Source organism: Sebastes fasciatus, chromosome 16 (assembly GCF_043250625.1).
Source record: "Sebastes fasciatus isolate fSebFas1 chromosome 16, fSebFas1.pri, whole genome shotgun sequence".
Classification (NCBI taxonomy): Eukaryota; Metazoa; Chordata; class Actinopteri; order Perciformes; family Sebastidae; genus Sebastes; species Sebastes fasciatus.
This window is the reverse complement of record NC_133810.1, coordinates 13,360,954-13,382,760: the sequence shown is the minus strand read 5'-3', so window position 1 is coordinate 13,382,760 and position 21,807 is coordinate 13,360,954. Positions and strand designations below refer to the sequence as shown.

Here is a 21,807-nt window from a genome sequence, read left to right as displayed (position 1 = left end):
TAACCCACATATGGCGGTAAAGTGGCAGTGTTTTCATAACCACTTTTCGCAATTTCAAAAGTTAAAATGGTCTCCTGCGAATGTTTTTCTAATTAAATCAACTCCCCAAATTTAAAATCATAATCCACAATGTAACTGTGATAGTTCAGCTGGCAATTATAATTCTACACTACTCTATTTACAGTTACTACCGAACACTGAGCATTACTCCCCTGTTGGTGTGAAATAGCAGCGCAGACAGAAATAAAGCGATAGGCATGCAGCATAATAACAGCTGCAGCAGATTCATTTGACGGAAGAGTTGCAGATTTATCAACTGATTCCAAAGGAAAAATGTTGACAGAAGTAAGGACACATTCTCACCATCAACAGCAGCAAAAGTAAAGAAAAAAATGGCAAATTAAGTCACTTTGGAAATATCTGCAATTTATGTATCAAAGCTGAAAGAGGTGTAAAGATGCATCAATCTGGATCGATATATCGATTCAATGATCAACGATCCAATATCATCGATGCAAACTGAAAACATCGAAACATATCATCTTCATGATATGCCTTTATTTTGAAATTCCCACGGCACGTCTGTGTCCAGCTTATTCTCATACAACGGTTCGTATGATATCTTATGATAAAGGAATTCCTTTTTCATTCGTTTTCCTACGAATGTCCAGCAACACGTGTCAATTTCCGCTTGTTGCGTGCATACAGTCTTTTCAAAATAAACTTCTGTCTTCACAAGAAACAACTTCCTTAGGTTTTTAGGCAACAAAATTACTTAGTTAGGTTTCAGAAAAGATTGTGGTTTGGTTTAAAATAACCCCAGAAGTGGTGTTACTTGAGTATGTAAGTTACGTGACAAATAAATCAACATTGACTTTTGGTTTCACACGGGACACGAACGCCTGTTTCCTGGGCGAAAGACTGGTATTTTTGACCCCCCCATCCACCCCGACATCTTCCCTACGCGTGTTCGCCGTAGGGAAGATTCATGATTACATTAATTACACACAAATTAATTTTGTGGGATATACAAATTACAGTGCATTGCTTTTTTGTAAGTATAGCTACGAACAGTGTATGAGAACAGCCTGTATGTGTCACAATCTCTGTCCAAGCTCACCTCCTTCCTACAGAGCCCAGTAATAAAACTGTCAAATCATATTTTAGTTGCTTTTTGTGAGTTGATATTGTGGCAGACTTTGTGATATCAGCAAATATGTGATAGTTGTCCAGAAAAACAATATAAAATTTGGATGAAACTTGTGATTTACGCCCCTAAAAGCTGCTTGACAGCCACTGAATTACAACAACCAGCTACCATGACAAACAATGTAGACGTTGTGTAGTAGTACACTGCGTTTATCCTACATTAAGTACTGCAGTACTTTCCCCAGACCCAGGCAGTTCATCTTGAGGACTTACAGAGCGCTGCATCAATAGACCTTTTTCACAGGAAATCTAGCAGGCGACAAACAAGTGGAACTTATAACATTAACGAAGGCTCTGCCCTATGAAATCTCCCACTGAGGCACCGTGCACCAGACCAAGGCTTAATACAATGCAGATGCTAAATGTCTCCTTATGTGGCTGGCTGCTGTACGAAAGAAAGGCAAAGCTATTTTCCATAAACTGACAGTGTTGTACAAAAAGAAGCCACAATAATCGGTGGAGCTGTTTGGCACATGAGTAGTAATGATATGTTTGTAGGCATATGCATGATTTCTGTCATATTTCATAAGAAAATAGAAATGATAACACTTGAAGTCTTCAACAAAAGTCCATTCTGTACGTGAATAAATGTGCAATCAAAGTCTTCAGTTATAAACCCCAAATCCAAATAATCTACTGCTGGAAAACAGAAAGGAAAAAAAAGTCCCACATATGTGCTTTGCTTTGTTACAGTCTTCTGAGGTCCGTTATGTAGTTTACAGTCTTCTGAGGTGAAAGTGTCACAGTTGTTTGACGAGTAAAATACACAGTTGATGTGCTTCAATCCGATGCTCTCTGCGCAGTCAGATGCCCCCTTTTGGTCAGGAAGTTGATGGAGTATGTGAGTCTTTGGGTGCATCCCAAGTCTCTTAATTGCATCCACGTTTCCCTCGCTTGCATCTTTTCCTTGCATCCTTCCCACCACGGATGCTTGGAGAGACGCAAGGAAAAGACGCAAGTGAGGGAAACGTGGATGCAATTTAAGAGAACAGGATCCACCCTTTGTGTGTCATCTATGCTCTGTTCTGATTGGCTCTTAGCAGGTCTCTCCCAGAATCCTGTGCAGGTCTTCAGGTAGGACACGCCCTTCTTCCCCACGACTTATATTCCTCACCATCCTGTGATCACACACGTAAACAGGCGCATGAAAAGTGACGATTTTAACATACATTTTTTTTGTATTGTCAACTCCAGGTTTGTTTGAAATTTAAAATTTGTGCGAAATCAGCATTTCCGAAAGTCTATTTTACCACATTCCCGACAATTCCTCATGCAGCAGCTGGATGACATCACCGCAGTTAAAGATGATGTCATCAGTACTGGCCATGCTGCTCTCCACCATGACCCTGTACCTGCCCGCCACCTGGAACAGAAGAAAGACGAGTAAAACGTAGTAGAAAGGTGCATTTTGATACTTTTACACATGCACAACAGTCCTAAATCTATATATGAATATAACTGGTCAGTTTTGTTTGATTGCTGCTCGACTGCCCCGTTAATACAGGTCCATCATTTTTGTGCAGTGAGTGGAATAACAGTCTTTTGACCTGATTCACAGTGAAAATGTTGTTCTTGAAAGGCTAAACACCAACAAATATGGATTTAAGCAGAATATTTTGTTAGATAAAAACATGTTATGAATTTTGGAAATGATTACATCTATCTTTTTCAGTAACTTTACAGGACTTTACAATGCTTTGGAGTTATTGGAAATGTTTGGATCACACGAGTGATGAGTCGTAAACAATCAGTGGCAACCAACGGCACTTGTTGTGGTCTATAAGTAGCTGGTATAGCTGAAAGGCTTAGTGTTCACAAATTCCCCCATAGACATAACAACAAATATGTGCCATGACTCATAAACTCTCACCAGGGGGGCAAGCTGATCCTCCTCGTCTGAGTCCGATAAGTTGGAGAAGTCTGTGGCAGCACCCCAGTCCTCCAGGCCCTCACAGATCGCCACTGAGTGGGCAGGAACAGGCCAAGCTGCAGGCGACAAGACGGCTGAGACGACTACACACGGTAGCGCTACACTTTTTAATCACTAATATTTAATGATCCACTGTGTAAAACATGAATTTCTCATACACCGACTCGAAACCAAATATGGCAAATAATTACAGGGTAACACTTCATTTTACAGGTCCGCAAATTTCATGGTAAGTAGGTAGTAATTAGCAGGTAACTTATTTGAAATTGATTTGAAATTACCCCTATCTTTACCTCAAAATGTATCGAAAATTTCCCCAGCATTATTTAATAATTATATTTTGCTATTTACCAAAGAAGGTAATAAATAGCCGGTAGTTTCTTTAATACATTACCAGGAAAGTAATTCGAAGTTAATTGCTATAGGCATGATTACCAACGCTTTATTCCCAGGTCCATTGTTTACTGGTAGTAAAGTAGATGATAATTAGAATGTAACTTCTTTGAATAATTGTAGAATTGTATTCTATTTCCCAATCAGCAGTTGATAATTAGCTGGTAATGTATTTTACATAATTCTACCAATTGATTGATTGTACTTAGGCGTATACATTCTTTTACATGGACATAGTGTAGAGGGGATCAGTTTTGATATTCACTAAGAGTAGGGCTCTAAATTGTCCTAACCTGCCTGTGATAGCGGAATATAATTCTTAAATAATGTTCTGGTAATTTTGGATAAATTTACAGGTAAATATAGGGGTAATTTCAAAGAAATCCCAAATGCGTTACTTGTGAATTATAACCTATTTACCATGAAATTTGCAAACCTGTAAGAATTACTGTAAAGCAAAAAATGTTATGAAGCAATTGTCGTGTGTTCTATTTTTTGCGTAATCTGTCTCAGCGACTCACTGCGTCGAGGCGAGTGGACCACGGGTTCCGAGTGGGCGGGGCTAGTGTGTATTGACTCCTCCCCCCGTAGCCTGTGGGAGTGGCTTGTTGTCGAGGAGCTGTGAGTAACAGGGAGACACGCTGAGCAGCTTCCCACCGACGCTCCGCCCCACGACACACACATCTCTGATGCACTAAACCGCATCACCATGGGAACAAGACACGACCACAACAAACAAACAAAAAAACAAACAAAAAAACAAACGAACAACAACAACAACATTCACGGGGGTCACAAAACGAGCTCATCCACATTCTGTAAATTAAAACAGCATTCCTTTAAGTTCACAATCACATATATTTCAGCGTCTGATTTCAAAGGATGTTTGAGTTTATAACACAAATATCAATTATATCAGAAATCGCTGCAATATATGGAAATATTACTTTGAGTACACAGTATTCTGCACACATACGAGGCCTTGATTAAACAGCATTTGCAAATAATCCAGTGTTGCTTTAAGTAGTAGATGGGTGGAGTTTGTCCCATATAGTCCAATGTATGGAAAGAAAATTACAGAAAAATATTGTTAAAGTCACTTTGTCTGAATATGTTAAAGCCTACCCATCTGCTAAATAAAGTAGAGACACTTGAATTGCTTACAAATGCTATGAGACCACACCTATATCATGTACACAAATAATTAAAAAAGTAACAAACATTCACAGTATCCCCATCCTGCATCTGTTAGTAAGAGTCAAAAATCCCACAAAACAATCTCTGAATATGATTACTTCATGCTCCGATACTTTACCAGCTGAACTGTGAGTCTTTGTGAGTGTAGCCACTTAAAGGATTTTAGGCTGACATTATTTTATACTGTCAATAAATCTCAGGAAAAGACCAAAGCCAACAATGTGTTAGTCCGTCTCTCAGTGCTTTATGACTTTCTTCCCAAGCCTATTGGTCGCTACTGAAGATGCAAAACAGGTCACAAATATGCAGTTTAATTTTTCAAAAAAGGCTCTGTAATTCCCTTTAACAGCTGGGCACTGTATTTCTTGGCAAATATTTCTCAAATAGGAGGAACAGTGCATTTGTTGGGGACTATTTTCAGCAGCGGATTAATACACATTTGGTGCGCGAGTATTTAGCACTTCCATATTGTGCTACATTTCTATTAATGTGCAAATCTTTGCATCAAAATAAGACTTAAAATAAGGTTCTTCTTCACCTGAACTCAGTGCATTTTCGTTTCGCTCGCTCTCTAAAACGAGTAATATACAGTATATTACTCTTCTACTCTTTCAGGAAAGTTCTATGAGTGATGCACATATGTCAAATGTCAATATCACATATCGGTCATGTTCATTTAATTGTGGGAAGCCAAAATCGTGATCATTATTAATATTCAAGTCATTGCACAGCCTTACTCGCTAGTAGGATCAGTTGATTGTTGGTTTTGATCTTTTTTAATTTTCATGACCCCCAAAAAACGATGTGCCAATGTTGATAATTTCCCTACATAATGAAAATTGTGAAGCTCAGAAGACTCCGCCATTCATCAAATCTATGACATGCTAGCATGCTATCAGTAAACAGAACATTGGTATCTCCTACAAAAACGCCACAAACACACACACATCCCCACCAACACCCAGTTACGCTCCACTATCCTAGAGAACCAGTGCCTTCGATGACTAATGGAAAACCTCTGATAGTGTTCTAACAATTTTCACTGACTTACACTTTGGCAGTTATCTCTTAAGAAGCATTTCACATGTACAGCTAATTTAATCACTGGTGCTTCAGGTCTTAGCAGTTAACACGGTGCATATAGCGCTCTCCGTGCTGCTGAAATGCAGCGCCATAGAGAGCGTTAAAGCCATCTGCAGGACTTGTCAACGTAGTCATGAATACCAGTTCTCAAGGGAAATGACAGAGATGCTAATACATCACATATACAGTCACTGCAAACACACAAACTCATTTAGTAACTTTAACATCCTGCGTACAGATAATCACGATGTTTCGTTATAAAAAATAACATGATAGAAACCTTTTCCTTAATGTATCAAGTTTTAAATCAATTTCTGAATTGAGACTGGATTAAAAGTGAGTTGACCCTTTCCCACCACCACATAAACTGACACAGCAACCCCGTTCTCACTCCCAACTCATCAAATACCGCCGATCGGGCAGCGCCGATTGCCGATTGGGCAGCGTCGATTGGGCATTTGAAGCAAATTTTCATAGTGGCCAAACAGCGGTACTGCAACTATGTGTCTGTCAGGTGATGCCATTGGGCCCAAAAATACTTTTTCCCATAGACTTACATTGGGAAAGAGATGCTCGTAAATCAGCGGATCTTTTTTTTTTTTAAAAGTAAATCAACTTCCTAGTACAAACACTTGAATAGCCCTTATTTAAATCATCAGGTCCTAAAAGTTGTAAAAATGCGCTAATAGCTGTATCCAGAGTTATTTCTCTTCCTCTGTTCATGTGAATGAGCCCCAGACCGAGGCTGGAGCGAGGGCTGGGAGGCGAGGTTAAAGGAAACGCTCCTGCGCCTGCTCTTTGGGCCCAATGGATACAGAAGATCGCCGGATGATCCGGGTACTTTATCACTCGACAGTCGAGCCATTTTGGCTTCATATGCCACTGATCTGCCAGTTCTCTTTAAACATCCACGGTTTCAACCAGAAGACCGCAGTTTGTGTCCTGTGTGAAACTAAAGGTAACGTTGACTCACCATGTGAGTCGTTAGTCACATGACTCGTTAGTGTCGTCAATCCTGTGAGTCACGTGAGTCACTAGTCACATGAGTCGTTAGTCAGTGAAGTTTCTGTAACCCTAACTAAGTGGTTGTGTTGTCTAAACCTAACTTCCTGTGAAGATGGAAGTTTATTTTGAAAGGACACTATGCACGTAACGAGCGCATATTGACACCTCATCCCTGGTCCTTCCAAAAATAACGCAAGAGGGGTTACCCGTGTGCCAGTCTCTAATGACCAAGTGGAGGTGTTTGACGAGTTGGAAGTGAGAATGTGTTAGACACAGAGGACGACGGGGAGGTCATGCAGAGAGAATCACCTGTCAGAGAGGTTGTCTGAAAGTGGAAGAGAGGGAGCCTCATCTGAGAAAAGAAGAAGGGACAGACGACACAGACATGTGGCTTAAATTTAGGGAAATCAATTCTACTCCAAGACCTTCATGAGATCATGAATAGTAAAGAGCATCAGCTGACAATGACAGAAGTTAAATAATAGATCTACAGTTCTATATTTCCATATAGGTAACAGGTATTTCAGAGACAGAACATAGAGGCAGTGAATGAATTATTGCTGTAATAGAAACCTTGATGAAGTTTCTGCTGGTTGGTGAGAATTTTTCGTAACTCTGTCAGCCAGGCAACTTTGACCTCCAGTGTGGTAGCCTAGACACACAATCACAAAAACCATAACCACAAGAGAGGGTTTGAGCGAATGACTTACAGACTAAAACATAAAAAAAAGAGATAGAAAATAGAAAGCAAAAGATGAAATACCTGAACTATGTACACTACTTCTCTGCCACTGTACCAGATTTCAAATTTCTTCACATCTCCTTTCACATTTTCTGTGATTCCCACTGCGCTCATCTACAGAAAGAGAAAACAGTAATTACATTTCACTATCACCTGTTGTCCTAACTGACTGTTCACTGATAAAATGCAGTGCAATTCAACAAAAAAAAAGTTTAAGTTTCGTAAAGGGAGGATTTATTGCACGGCTGTTGCATTGGATGTTGTTAATTAATAGTGTTTTGTATATTGTTACTCTGAGGCAGGACTTGAAGCTGTAGAATGGCGTCCTGTCGTGACTGTCCTCGTCCCTGCGCTTGCAGAAGAGCAGGGCGAGGTCGTAGAGGAAGAGGTGTCTCTGCATGGGTTTGAACCGGGCCATCTCCTTCATGCGCACCGCTGCCCTCTTATGGCTGATCCACACGCTGAAGCCTCCCTGCATCACCACCCGGCCCAGCTGGCTGAGGTCACCCTGGGACACACAGACAGACAGACAGGTGGACAGACAGACAGTAACACAGATGAACTGCATCCACAAGTGAGAAATACATCACACAAAACACATTACATGGACTATATTTATGGTTTAAAATAAGATTTAGCGATGCGATTAAAGACTATACTGCAGTCTATGAGGGATTGCACACAGTTGAGGTTATTTGCAAGCAAATCAGTTTTTTTATTTTGAGGTGTTTATGCAAAACAGCTGTACAAACTCGTATAAATCACATCAAGCAAAACAGTGATAAAGATAAGTTAAGATATACTGTAATATATTTGTCCCCATGTGAAAATTTGTTTTGGACTGTGCACTACATTTCCACAATAAATTAACAAAAAAAACAGAAGAATTTCTATCTCCAAATTGGAAAAAAAGTAATATTTGAACTTTTTTCTGACAGTAAATACATTGTGGCAAATAGAGGATATATTGTTTTCTTATAATTGTCTATTTTCTGAGCACTGACTGAACCACAAAATGCCAAATAAAATTACATTTGAATGTCTTTTAGTACAATATCACACAGTTAATACCATTATTATTTAATTAATACACAGTTAATTGGAATTTTTCCAAGAGTTTCTTTTATTAGTTCATTTAATGTATGCCTGTGGTAGTAGTTCTTTATTTATTTATGCATGCCTATAATAAAATAAAACAAAAGAGAAGATATATACAATAACATAAATAAATACACAGGTGGGTTGAAAAAAAAACTTATAAAAGAAACCCACCTAACATTGAAATTAAAAACAGCTGCTATTACAATTTACAAACAGACATAAATATTTTTAAAATATCTAAAAGAAAAAACAGAATACTATTTCCAAACAAGAAATGACAGGAAGGAAAAAATAAAACTGATGATTCCACTGCTTTCATACACTGTATCCACCTAATTTATATAATACTGTACTCTGTCAAGAGAAGATGTAAGAGTAAAAAACAAAAATCAATGGTAAAATATGATCATGCAAATTAAATGAGGATTGGACCGTTTCATGTTAAAGCATAATGATGTGTTTTGTCCACTCTATCTCATCTATTGATGTGTCCGGTTGGTACCTGGTATCCAGTGATGGCTATCTGATGCATGGAGTCGTTGACAGATTTCAGCAGCTCCAGCATGGAGTCCAGAGCCTGCTGCAGCTCACAGCGGTATCGCTCCTCCGTACAGTGTTTCAACAGCTCCTGAACAAGGACACAGACACAGGATGACAGGTCAGTTTATCTAATCTACTCTGCCTGCATGAATGTATACAAATCAGGTTTCGTCTGGATGAATGGCGTCGGTGTTGTCAGTTTGTGTCCGTGCCTGTTTAAGATCTGTCTTTGTCAAGTGTGTACGCTTTGCTGTTGGTATAACTGTTGCCCCTTTGTCCATTCATCAATCTGAATTATGTTTTTCTTAAACAAAACCTATTACAGTGCAGCCTGACCTGACCACATGATCACATGACTCTATGGATGGCAAGGTCCGCTGGTCAGTCCACTTTGATCCAGAGGGAAATATCTCAACAACTAATGGATGGATTGACGGGATTAGCTAACATGACTATACACTTGCCGTGCAGATGATATGATTGCCTTAAAGGACCAATATCTAGCATTGGGGGATCTATTAGCAGAAATGGAATATAACATTCATAACTATGTTTTCATCACCTGAAACTGAATTGTTGTGTTTTCATTAGCAAAACATACATTTTACATTTTACAATGGTGGAATTACAACTTCTGTGTCCATCATGTGATGCCATTGGGCCCAAAAAGACTTTTTTCCATGAACCTTACACTGGGAAAGAGACGTCTGTATCTCAGCAGATTATTTTTTTTTTAGTTAAATCAACTTCCCCATACGAACATTTGAATAGTCCTTATTTAAATCATTAGGTCCTAAAAGTTGTAAAATGCACTTACAGACGAATCAGTTCCAGAGTTATTTTCCTTCCTCAATTCATGCTCCATTCATGGATTCATGCGCGCTATATGCTATATGGACCGGAAGATCCGGGTACTTTTAGACGTACTTTAAAAGTCAAGCTTTCATAGGATTGAAGGGAGCCCCGCCTCCGACGCTGTATCTCTTTATACATCCATGGGTTAAACCAAATACTGGCCAAAACCTTTCACATTTTTACGTTACCTGAATGCCACCGTAGTTCTCCGACACGCTTGTGAAACTACGGTAAGCCACAGAGTGCAAAAACTGTAGTACCGCTAGCCAGCGTCTGACTTCCATTGCTCTTAAGGTAGTGTTATTATGGTAAGGATGGCCTCTGAGCAAGGTGAACGGCGTTACCACGGTTTAGCACTCGGCGGCTCACGTTACCGCAGTCTTGGAAAGGGAGGAGTGAGCGGAGGGGTACTCAGTTGGTTGCAATCTGCAACCACACCACTAATTGCCGCCAAATCCTACACACTGTTCCTTGAATTAAAGCTATACACCAGAATTTTGACGTGCAAACTAACTCCGCAGCAAAGATGTAGGGTAAGTGTCTGCTTTGTCTCATCATGACGAAAGTTGCTTTTCAAGAGAAGCAGCAAAATCTTCCATCAGGCACCTAAAAACTAAATCTCTTAAACATGCCATTGTGTGAGCTGTTTCTACAGAACTCTCCATCACTGGCTGACTCAGATGTACAGAACCTTGAGTAGCAGCTGGTACTTGGTGAGGCGTTGGACTGGTTTCAGGAGGTAAGAGTCCAGACCCAGCTTGTGGTCCAGCTTCTTCTGGCACTCCTGCAGAGAGAGAGAGAGAGAGAGAGAGAGAGAGAGAGAGAGAGAGAGGATTTTAGACTGCTGAATGAACAAGGCATAATTGGAAAACATGATTGTGGTCCGAAAATAAGAAACACAAAAACATATTACAAGCATATGACTTTCACACCATCAATATGAGACAGTGAGTGGTTAACGTAAGCATGAATCATACATATATGGTATGTAACTACCTTAAAGAAGGGCGAATCAGAGCACTGTCTCCATAGCAACTCAGAGCGAGGCTTGTTTTGGCAGTAACGCTCATACACCTGGAACTTCTCTTTCTGCACACACAAATGTACAATAAGATGTGTCATTATGTCATATATCACTTCACGTGATGTTTCAATGTTTCTCCTCATCTTTCCTCACCCGTTGTAGGAAGCAGGCCCCCACCCTCTCTGGTGCCTCCAGGCAGCCCTGCAGATCCTGGAGGAAGATCCTAAATGGAGGGGAAATGGAAGGAAATTGGATTTGCATGAAAAGACGAGGAGACAAGGACAACTCTGCGACAGCTTGTGTGTGTGTGTGTGTGTGTGTGTGTGCATGTGTGTCTTGCCTGCTGTGGAACTGGTAAATCTCGGGCATGTTGCCAAACAGAACGTCCTTCTGGCTGCGTAGAGCTGACGGAAGAAGATTAGACATGGACGGGTCCTCCATTTCTGCCCTGTAGCCCTGAGGAGAGGAGAGGAGAAATGAAAGGAGAAGAGAGAGGAGAGGAGCAATGAGAAGAGACGAGACGAGAAGAGAAATGAAAGGGGAGAGGAAAAGAGAGGAGAGGAGAAAGGAGAGGACAACAAATAAAAAAAACTAACAGGACCAGAGAACTTGATCGGAGAAAACAGGAAATACATCTATATCTAATAGATCTAAAATGAACTCACCAGAAGGACAGAGAGCAGCTCGTCCACATAGATCCTCTCTGTAGCTATCAGCTCCTTCATTATATGGCTACGAAGAGTGAGAATGGCAGAAAAATAAACAAAAACTGAATGAAAAGCTGAAGAAAAGACTTAATGCCACTGTGCACAAGGGCCATGTGTGACAGGTGAAGGCTGGCGTACCGTGTGACCTGCTCTGGATTGTCTTCTGCCTCTGAATCTGTTTCCGTGGTGGAGCCATACAGACAGCTGCGGTTGCCTTGGAAATCATGCATTACCTCGATCTGACAAAAGAAGACACATGAAACAAGGATCTCTAGCCTTGGAGCCTTGGACACATTTGTAAGACGAGTTCTGGCGTATTTTAATCAATACCATTATCCTGCTAACATTTGTTAATAACACTAAACACAGGAGGGAGTATATTGCAGGTATTCGGTCATAAACCAAAGTACCACATTATTGGACAAATAAAAATGTTGACCTGATGATGGCTCTATATGACAAAGCATCACTAAAGTCATTAGGATTCATCCTCTAGGGACCATAAATGTCAGCACAACATTTCATGGCAATCCGTGAAACAGTTGGGTAAAAACAGACGCACCTTGCGTTGGCTGTTGTTCCTCCTCGCAGCTCTTTTGCCAGGCAGCAGGTCAAAGGAGAACTTGGAGTTCAGGACGTTAAAGTCTACACCTGTGGAGAGAATCGCAGATACACACAAATTTAACCGGTGATGAGAGAGCGTAGAGGAATTGCAGACTAAAGACTTTTGTGAGGTCACAGTGACCTCTGACCTTGGAGTCCAAGTGGACGTTTATGCCAAATTGATGCCAAAAATTCCCTCCAGGCATTCCTGAGCGGGAGTCGTACCATGTTTCGGGGAGAAGAGGGGTGACTTGCAGCCCTTCGTGGTCTGGTCAGGTTCAGGCCTGGGGGCCACCAGCTGAATCGGTCTGACTTGTACATCCGCCAACTTCCTCAGACACTGCTCTCTGTTTCTGATCATACACTGCACCGCGTTCAGTTTCTCTGTTACCATGGCAATCTGGGACTAGAAAGAAACAAGGTGTAGGTTGAGGCGATCATCTTGTGTGTTTGTGTTCTTCGGTAGCGACGGGGTTACCTGCAGCAGTGGGGTGAGTATGGCTTCAAACTCCAGGCTCACGATGTCCTGGCTGTTTTTCAGTGCTGACGGCGCCCTCTCCTGGTGGAAGCTCAGGTACTGCAGCGCCTCCTGAGCTCCCTCTCTGGTTTGGAACTTGTCCACCATCTGACTCGCCAGAAGATAGGCGCCCTCGTCACACCACCGAAGGGCCTGCACACACACACACACACATAGATATAAGACACAACATAAGAATACACACGTTTTAAGTCATATTACACATATTTTTTAATGTGATCAAAACAAAGAACAAAGAAAAGATTCACATGAGGATATTTAACAATCGTCCTTTTCAGATTTTGGAACCCTTTCACAAACAAAACAATAACTGTCTTTCAGGAGGACAGATACGGAGGACGGAACATGCCACAATCAAAAATAAATGAATAAATAGATAAATGACTCGATAAATAAATATGTCATTATATGTAGCAAAAATAATATAAAAAATAAATGTAGCCATTAATTAATTGATAAAATGTGACATAAATTTATATTTCTGTTTTAATTTGCTTCTTTATTTATTTTGTATTTGTTTATTATGTTTGCACTTATTTTTTATGTATTTTATATTTATTTTAATTTTAATTTGTTTGTATTTATTTATGTATTTGTGCATAAATAAAAAAGAAATGCAAAAATAAATAAATCCATTTAAAAAATAATAAAAATAAATACATACATAAATAACAGGGAAAATTAAACAGAAGAGTAAATAAATAAAGGGATTAATACAAAGAAAAAATAAATAAAGACGCAAATTAAAACAAACATCAATTTATGTCACATTTTATTAATTAATTAAATGCAACATTTTTTATTTTGGCAAGCTTACAATTGTAGTTTGTGCTGAAACTTGCATGATAAATAGAGGGAGCAGAACATGCACAGACAAAAAAAACGCAGTAGAACAAAAAATACACAACAATGAATACTTTTTTAAATGTTTTTTTTTTTTTTTGCTGCAGTAATTCAAAGTTTGCATGTGTATGTCTTTGACTTTGTGTGTCATGTCGGTATTTTTACCCCTTCAAGGCGGAGCAGCAGGTCTCGTGCTCGGATGAGCGAGGCCCGTTTGGTGCGTATGGCACTGGTGATGATGTCGCAGTGATGTCGCAGCTCGTTGCAGCGCTGGACGATGAGCGCCAGGGCGTAATGGTGGTTGGCGGCCATCTGGTGGCCGTGCAGGATCACCACCTGGGCACGAGCCATCTCCTCCTGAGCCACAAACACACACAAGTAAAGGTTTGAGGGGATTTCCATTTGGGTTTCGTGTTACCACACATCCAAAAGTTGTTGTTTCTTGATGCAAGAAGACAATTATGGTTTAGAGAAAACTAACATAATGAGCCCTAAACACTGTGTGCCATTGGACTTTATAAGGAACCAGGTAAATACCTGTACAACAATAAATCTGTAGGGGGAGCTGTTCTTCCACTGCAAACCAACCAGAGTTACTAGCAGTGACCAGTGGGCAACCTCCGGTTCTGAAAAGTGAAGCCAATGCTGAAGTGCCTTAAACCTGCATTCTTTCTAACAGCCTGCAGGGGGCGACTCCTCTGGTTGCAAAAAGAAGTTTGATTGTATAGAAGTCTATGAGAAAATGAGCCTACTTCTCACTTGATTTATTACCCCAGTAAACATTGTAAACATGAGTTTATGGTCTCAATAATGGTCTCTCCTCAGTAAAAAGTACAATAAAAAAAATCCCTGTTAAGAAAAAACACAAGAAGCAAAGTCGGGAAGCAATGAGCTTCATAAAACCTGGTCTTCATTTTGAGAACCAGTAACAGGACCAATAGTACGAGATTGATTTTATCCATATTATATTATATTATATTATGTTATCACAATTCAACTGATGTTTAAAATGCTGTAACACCTATAATTTAAATGTCTCTCCACTATCTGACAAACTGACCTCTGACCTTCATCAGACACAAAACCTTATTGTTATTAGAGCATTTTGTTCTACCTGGCCGCTTCCTTCAAACCACATCTCAAACTGTAATTGTGTGCATGTTGTGTGACTTTGTTTGTGACCTTAGCCTGTTTGTCCAGCATCTCCAGGTCCATCAGCAGCTGTTGTGTCTGAACCACCGTGGTTCCCGCAGAGGCAATGTCCATCTCCTGGCCGTTGATCATCAACAACACCTCCTCCATCTACACACACACGCAGCGTTAATCATCACAGCAGTGTAACATAGACTCACTTAGGGCTCATATAACAGACACCGATCATCCCACCTGCTGGAAACTCAGTTCATAGTGCAGCAGCTGGAGGTACTGCTGCAGCTTCAGGTGGTGTTTCTCAAAGAAGCCATCAAACGCCTCCTCCATGTCTCGGAGCTGAGTCAGGAGCCTGAAACACACACAGACAAGCAATACAGGTTAAATAAGATGTTAGCGTCAAGCTGAGAATATGTCTTCTATGATGTCTGAACTCTCATCCTGTACTGCACATATTCACTGATGACCTTTGAACAGTGTCCATGTCTGATTTCAGGTCCCTCTCCTCATCTATATCCCTCTTAGAGGCCTTGACGGTCTCCAGGTTCGACAGCAGCAGCCGTCCTTCTTTGAGCACGTTCCTGATATCGTCCTGAAACAGAGAGACAGAGAAATCAAATACAAAAAACTCCCAGACACGTAGATAGAGAGAGAGCGAGGAAGGAAAGAGATAAAAAAAACCTTCATCTGTCGGTATCGATGTGTGTGTGAGTGCAGCAGGAACTCGATGGCATTGGCTTCATCTGGAAGTTCGGTCTCAGACAGCTCTGATCCAAAACCCTGCAGCAGCTGGGCGATCTCCTTCACCGTCACCGCAAAGGTCTCAATGGCCTGCACACACACACACATTTCTAATTCAAGTGGGTTTGTCAAATCAAACACAAGAACAAAAATAAGGCCTGTAAGAACGGCTCATTTATTGTGGTTTATTTTTAGTTGCAAGTGTGCAGCTTGTGCAAACATATCTAGCTTTAACTTCTTCATATTCAGCGGCAACTTGCCGAGCTCTGCATCAGAAGTGTGTTTACCGTGCGGAGGACGATCCAGTCGCTTTGGCAGTACTCCACTTTAGCAGTGAAGTCTGACGTCAGGTGGTTTTCGTCGATGTAGCGCAGCAGGTCACCAACTGAACGCAGCATCACCACCTGAAAACACAGAACCACGAGGCGTGCAGTGAAACAACATGCTGTTTCAACTTGTTTGTTTGGCAGCATGTAGTAAGAAGACAAGAAGATTGTGTGTATAGAGCAGTGGTTCCAAACCTACAGTATTTTCCTTGAAGCCCCCCTTACTTATATCTAAGACATTTTTTGTAATGACTTAATTCATTAATTAATTAAGTAATAATTAATTTACTATAATAGAGCCTTAATAGATCTTTTGTTATTGTGGTTAAATAAATGTAATGTATGGTGCTGTTAGATTGCTGCTAGACTGTCCCGTTAAAGGGACTCTATGTAAGAATCAGAAATTGCTTGTTACAATTTTGACAACCTCAGAGCAGACAAATGCTGGCGAACCCCCTTTGGCGACCCGGACCCCAGGTAGGGAACCACTGGTATAGAGCAGAGAAAGGATTGTGCCGCTTCAGAATAGAAAAATAAATGTCTATACGTTTTATAGATAAAACACATTGTCTTCCATCCCTCAATCCTCAGTTTTTAACCCCCTCTCACCGGCATCTTTAACAGGAAGTCATCTTGGCTGAAGCGGAAGCCCAGGTCAGTGCTTGAAGACGGACTGGGGGCAGAGCTTAACAAGCCGGAGGGGCGGAGCACCAACACCAAATGCAGATTTCCTGGAAATGAGGTCTGAAAGAGGAAGAATTGCATTATGTCATTTGTTTATTTATCTTTCTGATATTATTAGACGCAAGTAAATACAAAGGATGAAAGGAGAGGTGATAAAATGAAAATGTAAATCAGTCTGAGACAACAATTTAAACTCTAAATAAATTATTTAGGACAGAGGACCACTGTGATACAGTATAACAGGCATTTACTTGGGGGGAATTATTCACGTCAGCCTATTGAACTGACTTTTGTGGATTTATCCACCACCACATCCCCGGGTCAGGGCAGAAGAGCACAGGATGAGAGGAGTCGGACAGTCGGTCAGAAGTATTGGCAGCTGAATGTTTAGTCTAGCAGTCTAGCAGAGCTCAACACAGCATCAGCATCCCTCTCTGTGTCAATCTGGGAAGTCTGTCGGAGTCTGGAGCACGTCAGCAGGTCTTACGGTCAACTCCTCCGCCTGAATCTGCTGCTTCGTCACTCTTCTTCGCAGTAAACTGCTTTGCATGCCCTCACTTTTCCTTCTCTGAGCTGTCAGTAATTTCTATTAACACAATTTGTCTCTTTTGTGTCCGTCTCTATGGGTGTTTCCTTGCAGCAGATAATTTATCTGATAAACATTTAGATGCAGCAAACAACTGCTGAAATACACTGCTGTGTTTGCTTTAAAAAATCAAATCTGTATTGAGCCCTGTGGCACACAGATTAAAAGCCAGTGTTGTCTTATTACTTCCCGTTGTGTCCAGTTCTACCACAACATTGATGACCACTGAGCAGAGAGCATTAACCAAGTGATCTACCAATTGCGATGACTCTTCTCTCACCTGCTTGCCATCTTGTATCGTCATCTCTCCTCCTCATCATCATCATCAACCATTGTTTATTCAGGGAAAATTGACTGAGGATTAAGCTCAGTTTTACAGCAATGCGCTGAAACCAGATTCATATGGGCTACACGGATATACAATATATAAGAAGATGTACTACTACAACAACAACAACAGAAATAACAACCATGTCTGTGAGTTAACCAAAGCACGAACACTGTACAACAACCATATCATCAAGCAAACACTTAAATTGGTCTACTGGCACATCTCTGTCTAATTTCAAAACCTTTTGTGATTTGTTCCATTTATTTGGTACAAAAAATAATAATAATTTGCCAAGCTCAGTATTGATCGGAGGAGTTTCAAGGGTTAAAAGAAGTTCCTGTGAGCATGTGTGATGATTTGAGTTTTAAAAGAGAAGTGCGGTAGAAGGGTAACTTGCTGCCTTATAAACAAAAAGGAGACAGTGTTTTTCCCTTCTATCACTATAGTGGGGCAGCTAAACTGAAATATTCATAACAATTGTGCATTTTGCGATAAAAGCAAACAAATTTGTCACAGATGTAGGTTTACATGTTATGTTAACAAATAAAAGGAGCATACATCTGTGCCAAATGTGTTAGCTTTTATTGCAAAATGCACAACTGTTATGCTTAACTGCACCGCTACTACCAACTAGTTCCATCACTCCTCTCCCCTAAAACACCTGATCTGTCCACCCCATATTTTCTCACCAGTGTTTGCACAGATCCAATAGCCTGAGGAATTATTAATCACGAGGAAGACTTTTACACTTCATTTGAGCCTCTTTCTCTCTCTCTCCTGGTAGTAGACCTGCAACTATAGACGTTTAAACTGCTGACCTTAGCCCAAATACACTCAGCTTTCTCTCCTTTTTGTACAAAAGTCATCCTAGTCGTCAATATGAACCAACTCAATATATACAAAAAAATATAAAAGAAGAAAACTCTAAAAGATGACTGTCATTTTGTTTTTGGCAACAACTCGGTACAAATACTACCATCACAGATATGCAATGTAGAAATACTGGTTCTGCACAACATGAGGCCACAATAAACTGAGCTTCAAGGACAACATTTGAACACTTTTGAGCTGTGGTTTAACATAAAGTAAATGCATGTTTCATCCTTATAGGCAGTGCATATCAAAGGAATTAGTAAAGAGATGATGCCTGACTTTAGCTGAAGCTGTGAGAACATGCTCCAGTTGTACGAAACATAAAGTGGAACGTTTTTTTAGACAACATGCACTACATATTAAACCAAAAAATTTACTTTTACTCATAGTTTACACCCTGTTTTTACAGAGATCGATGTCATTGAATGATTGCATTTCACACAACTGCATTTAGATTGTGGGCACCTGGTAGTAGACCTGCAGGGAAAGTGTACTCTATATCCAGCTTTGTTCATGTGTGTTATAATAATCACAACTAGATGTTTAAACTGCTGACCTTAGACCAAATACACTCAGCTTTCTCTCCTTTTTGTACAAAAGTCATCCTATAGTCGTCAATATGAACCAACTCAATATATACAGTAGCAGCCTGTGATCAATGTTATTGAATGATTGCATTTCACACCACTTTAGATTGTGGGCATCACACATATCCACCTATATCTGTTACATAAAGCTGATGCACACAACTTGAAAACACTCCAGACTGCAGTGCCAAAGCTGATACACACACTCTTGCTGTTCTGTGCCTGCAGTTGCAGTCCAAACCCCCCCCCCCCACACACACACACACAAAGCACGTTTTGTCATTGTCCTGTCCTTACACAGACTCTCAACATTTAACTACCATCTGAATCTGATGCACCAAGATGCAATATAAATCTCTAATGCATGTTTGCACAGTACACTGAGATCCCATCCCAGCCTGTGTGTCGCAGTATACTGAACTGTATGTCTCTCTGCTGCAGTATCCTCCTCACATGCAGCCTCCCACCTCCTCCTCCACCCTCCCGGAGCAGCTTACCGCGGCCCGGCGCAGGCGTGGGAACCCCCGCAGCGGGTTGTTGGACTCGGCCATGGCTCCCAGCTTCTTCCCGGTTCCCCCTGTTCTCCCTCGGCCAGGCGGGAAGTCTGCAGCGGGACGTGGGGTGTCGGGAGCGAGCAGCAGCAGCAGCGGAGATGGAAACTGAAACCTCCACTGCAGTGTCCTCCTCTCAGTGAGCTGCGCACCTCAGCAGCTCTGGACCAGGATGGAGGATGGAGGGGTGTGTTTCACCTACCTGACGTCAAAGCCAGAATAAGTTTGTTGCTCACACAGCTGCACACATGTCCATCTTATTATTAGAAAAAGAAATATTTTATTTTTTTATTTTTTTATTATTGATAACATATTTGTATTATTGTTTGCTTGTATTATTCAAAACATTAAATGAAGAAAAAATAATAAATAAACAATAAACAATAATAAATAAACACATGAATAAATAAAATTACTACAAATAAGGATAATGTATTATTAGTAGCCTAATAATATTAAGGACCTCCCTCTCTCTGCTGTAAGATATGAAATATAAGTTGTCTTCGAAAATTCAATAGGCCTATAAACAATGATTTAATTTATGCACACATCAGCTGCACACATTTCCAGCTTATTATTATTAGCAGATATTAAATAGCTCCATAAACGATTGTTTAATTTATTTGTATTATTATTATAATAATAACATATTTGTATTATTATTTGCCTTCATTGTGATTTTATTGGTTTTGAATATATGCATTGGAAATTATTAACTAAGAAAATTAAATTATTCAAAATATTAAATGAGAAAAAATAAAAATAATAAATAAATACAAAATAATAAATAAATACATAAATAAATAAAAATTATTACAAATAAGGATAATGCATTATTATTAGCCTAATAATATTAAGGATAATGACTACCCTGCCTCTCTCTGCTGTGCTGTAAGATATGAAATATAAGTTGTCTTCGAAAATGCAATAGGCCTATAAACAATGATTTGATTTAATTTGTATTATTAATAATGATAATAATAATAGTATATATTTTTATTATTTGCCTTTATTGTGATCAAATATTATAGGTTTTAAATATATGCATTGGAAATGAATAACAGAGAAAATGATATGATTAAATAAAAACATGAAATGAGAAAAATAATAATAATAAATACATAAATAAATATTACAAATAAGGATAATGTATCATTAGTAGCCTAATAATATTTTAGGATAATACCTACCCTGCCTCACTCTACTGTAAGATATTAAAAAAAAATGAGTTGTCTTCACGTTTCTGAATTTGAATATGACTCTTTTTTTTTCCTTTTTTGCTAATTATTAAACAGAGAAACACTCATGAACCACTGGTAAGACATAAAGAGAGACAGTAAAGCTATTGGTTCATTTGCACTGGATCCACTAGATGGAGCTCAAAACTCAGGAGACTGTAAACCACCTCTGGATCTCCATTTAGAGATGATCTTCTGTGCTGGAATAAAACCAGAACCAGGTTTTCTGTGTGTAAACAAGCTTGGGGTAAATTAAAGCCCCTGAAAACGCTGTTTCAAATCTTTCAAATACAGACATGACTATAAAAGCAACAATCACATGTAAGATCAACTTTAAAATCATCCTTTAGGTTTTTATTTATTGAGAGTTTAACAATCAAAACAAACTAAAACTAATCCACTTGATGTGTGGGTTTGATGAGATTTGATGGACAGTAACTACATCAGATTCTGATTCAAATGTCGATTGAGAAAATGTGTATTTGTCTTTAAACACAACTTGTGGAATATGCAGCTTATGAGCACAATACAATAATGATGCATGGCCCCTCTACAAGATAAGTGAATAATGCAGCACCCACCTTTATTGATATTGTGCTGTAGTGGGGTAAGTTTGTAATAAATTTGCAATTAATGAAATTACCAAAATATAAAACATACACACAAACACATCACATCTCACAAGATAAGGGCAATATACACAATACAGAGAATTGTATTAAAAGTCTGTAAAAATAACAGGGAAACTCATCTCTGATGCAATAATCACAGGAAATAATCCGCTCAATACAAACTTCCTGCAGTTATTGCGTCCACTATTTGGGTTACTTCTTGTACAGTTTATCAGTTGTTCTCTACTGTGTATGCATTGAATATAATATGAAATATCTATAAGATATGTCACTTAGTCAGGGGTTTACTCAATGATAGAAAAGGGGTCCCCTAAGAAAAATGGTTGGGAACCACTGATT

General features: G+C 39.7%; 1 protein-coding gene across 2 annotated transcripts; it reads right to left on the bottom strand.

Moving 5' to 3' along the window:
• Window positions 1-1,427: 1,427 nt before the first annotated feature.
• Window positions 1,428-19,797, bottom strand: mcf2b (MCF.2 cell line derived transforming sequence b). 2 transcript variants are annotated; one of them, XM_074611187.1, is made up of 26 exons: window positions 19,545-19,797; window positions 16,596-16,730; window positions 15,948-16,064; window positions 15,601-15,750; window positions 15,387-15,511; window positions 15,157-15,271; window positions 14,953-15,072; window positions 13,936-14,127; window positions 12,868-13,059; window positions 12,615-12,795; window positions 12,349-12,437; window positions 11,925-12,025; window positions 11,745-11,811; window positions 11,420-11,535; window positions 11,233-11,302; window positions 11,052-11,144; window positions 10,747-10,839; window positions 9,163-9,288; window positions 7,852-8,067; window positions 7,581-7,673; window positions 7,391-7,469; window positions 7,127-7,169; window positions 4,054-4,226; window positions 3,080-3,195; window positions 2,460-2,572; window positions 1,428-2,327 (listed from the first exon to the last, which is right to left on the bottom strand). In XM_074611187.1, exons 1-26 carry the CDS (start codon window positions 19,596-19,598, stop codon window positions 2,246-2,248), a joined length of 3,051 nt encoding a protein of 1,016 aa, XP_074467288.1. In that variant the 5' UTR covers window positions 19,599-19,797; the 3' UTR covers window positions 1,428-2,245. The 2 variants fall into 2 exon arrangements, with proteins under 2 accessions (XP_074467288.1, XP_074467289.1); XM_074611188.1 differs by having other exon boundaries at window positions 4,054-4,151; window positions 19,545-19,796.
• Between the last annotated feature and the right edge of the window lie 2,010 nt (window positions 19,798-21,807).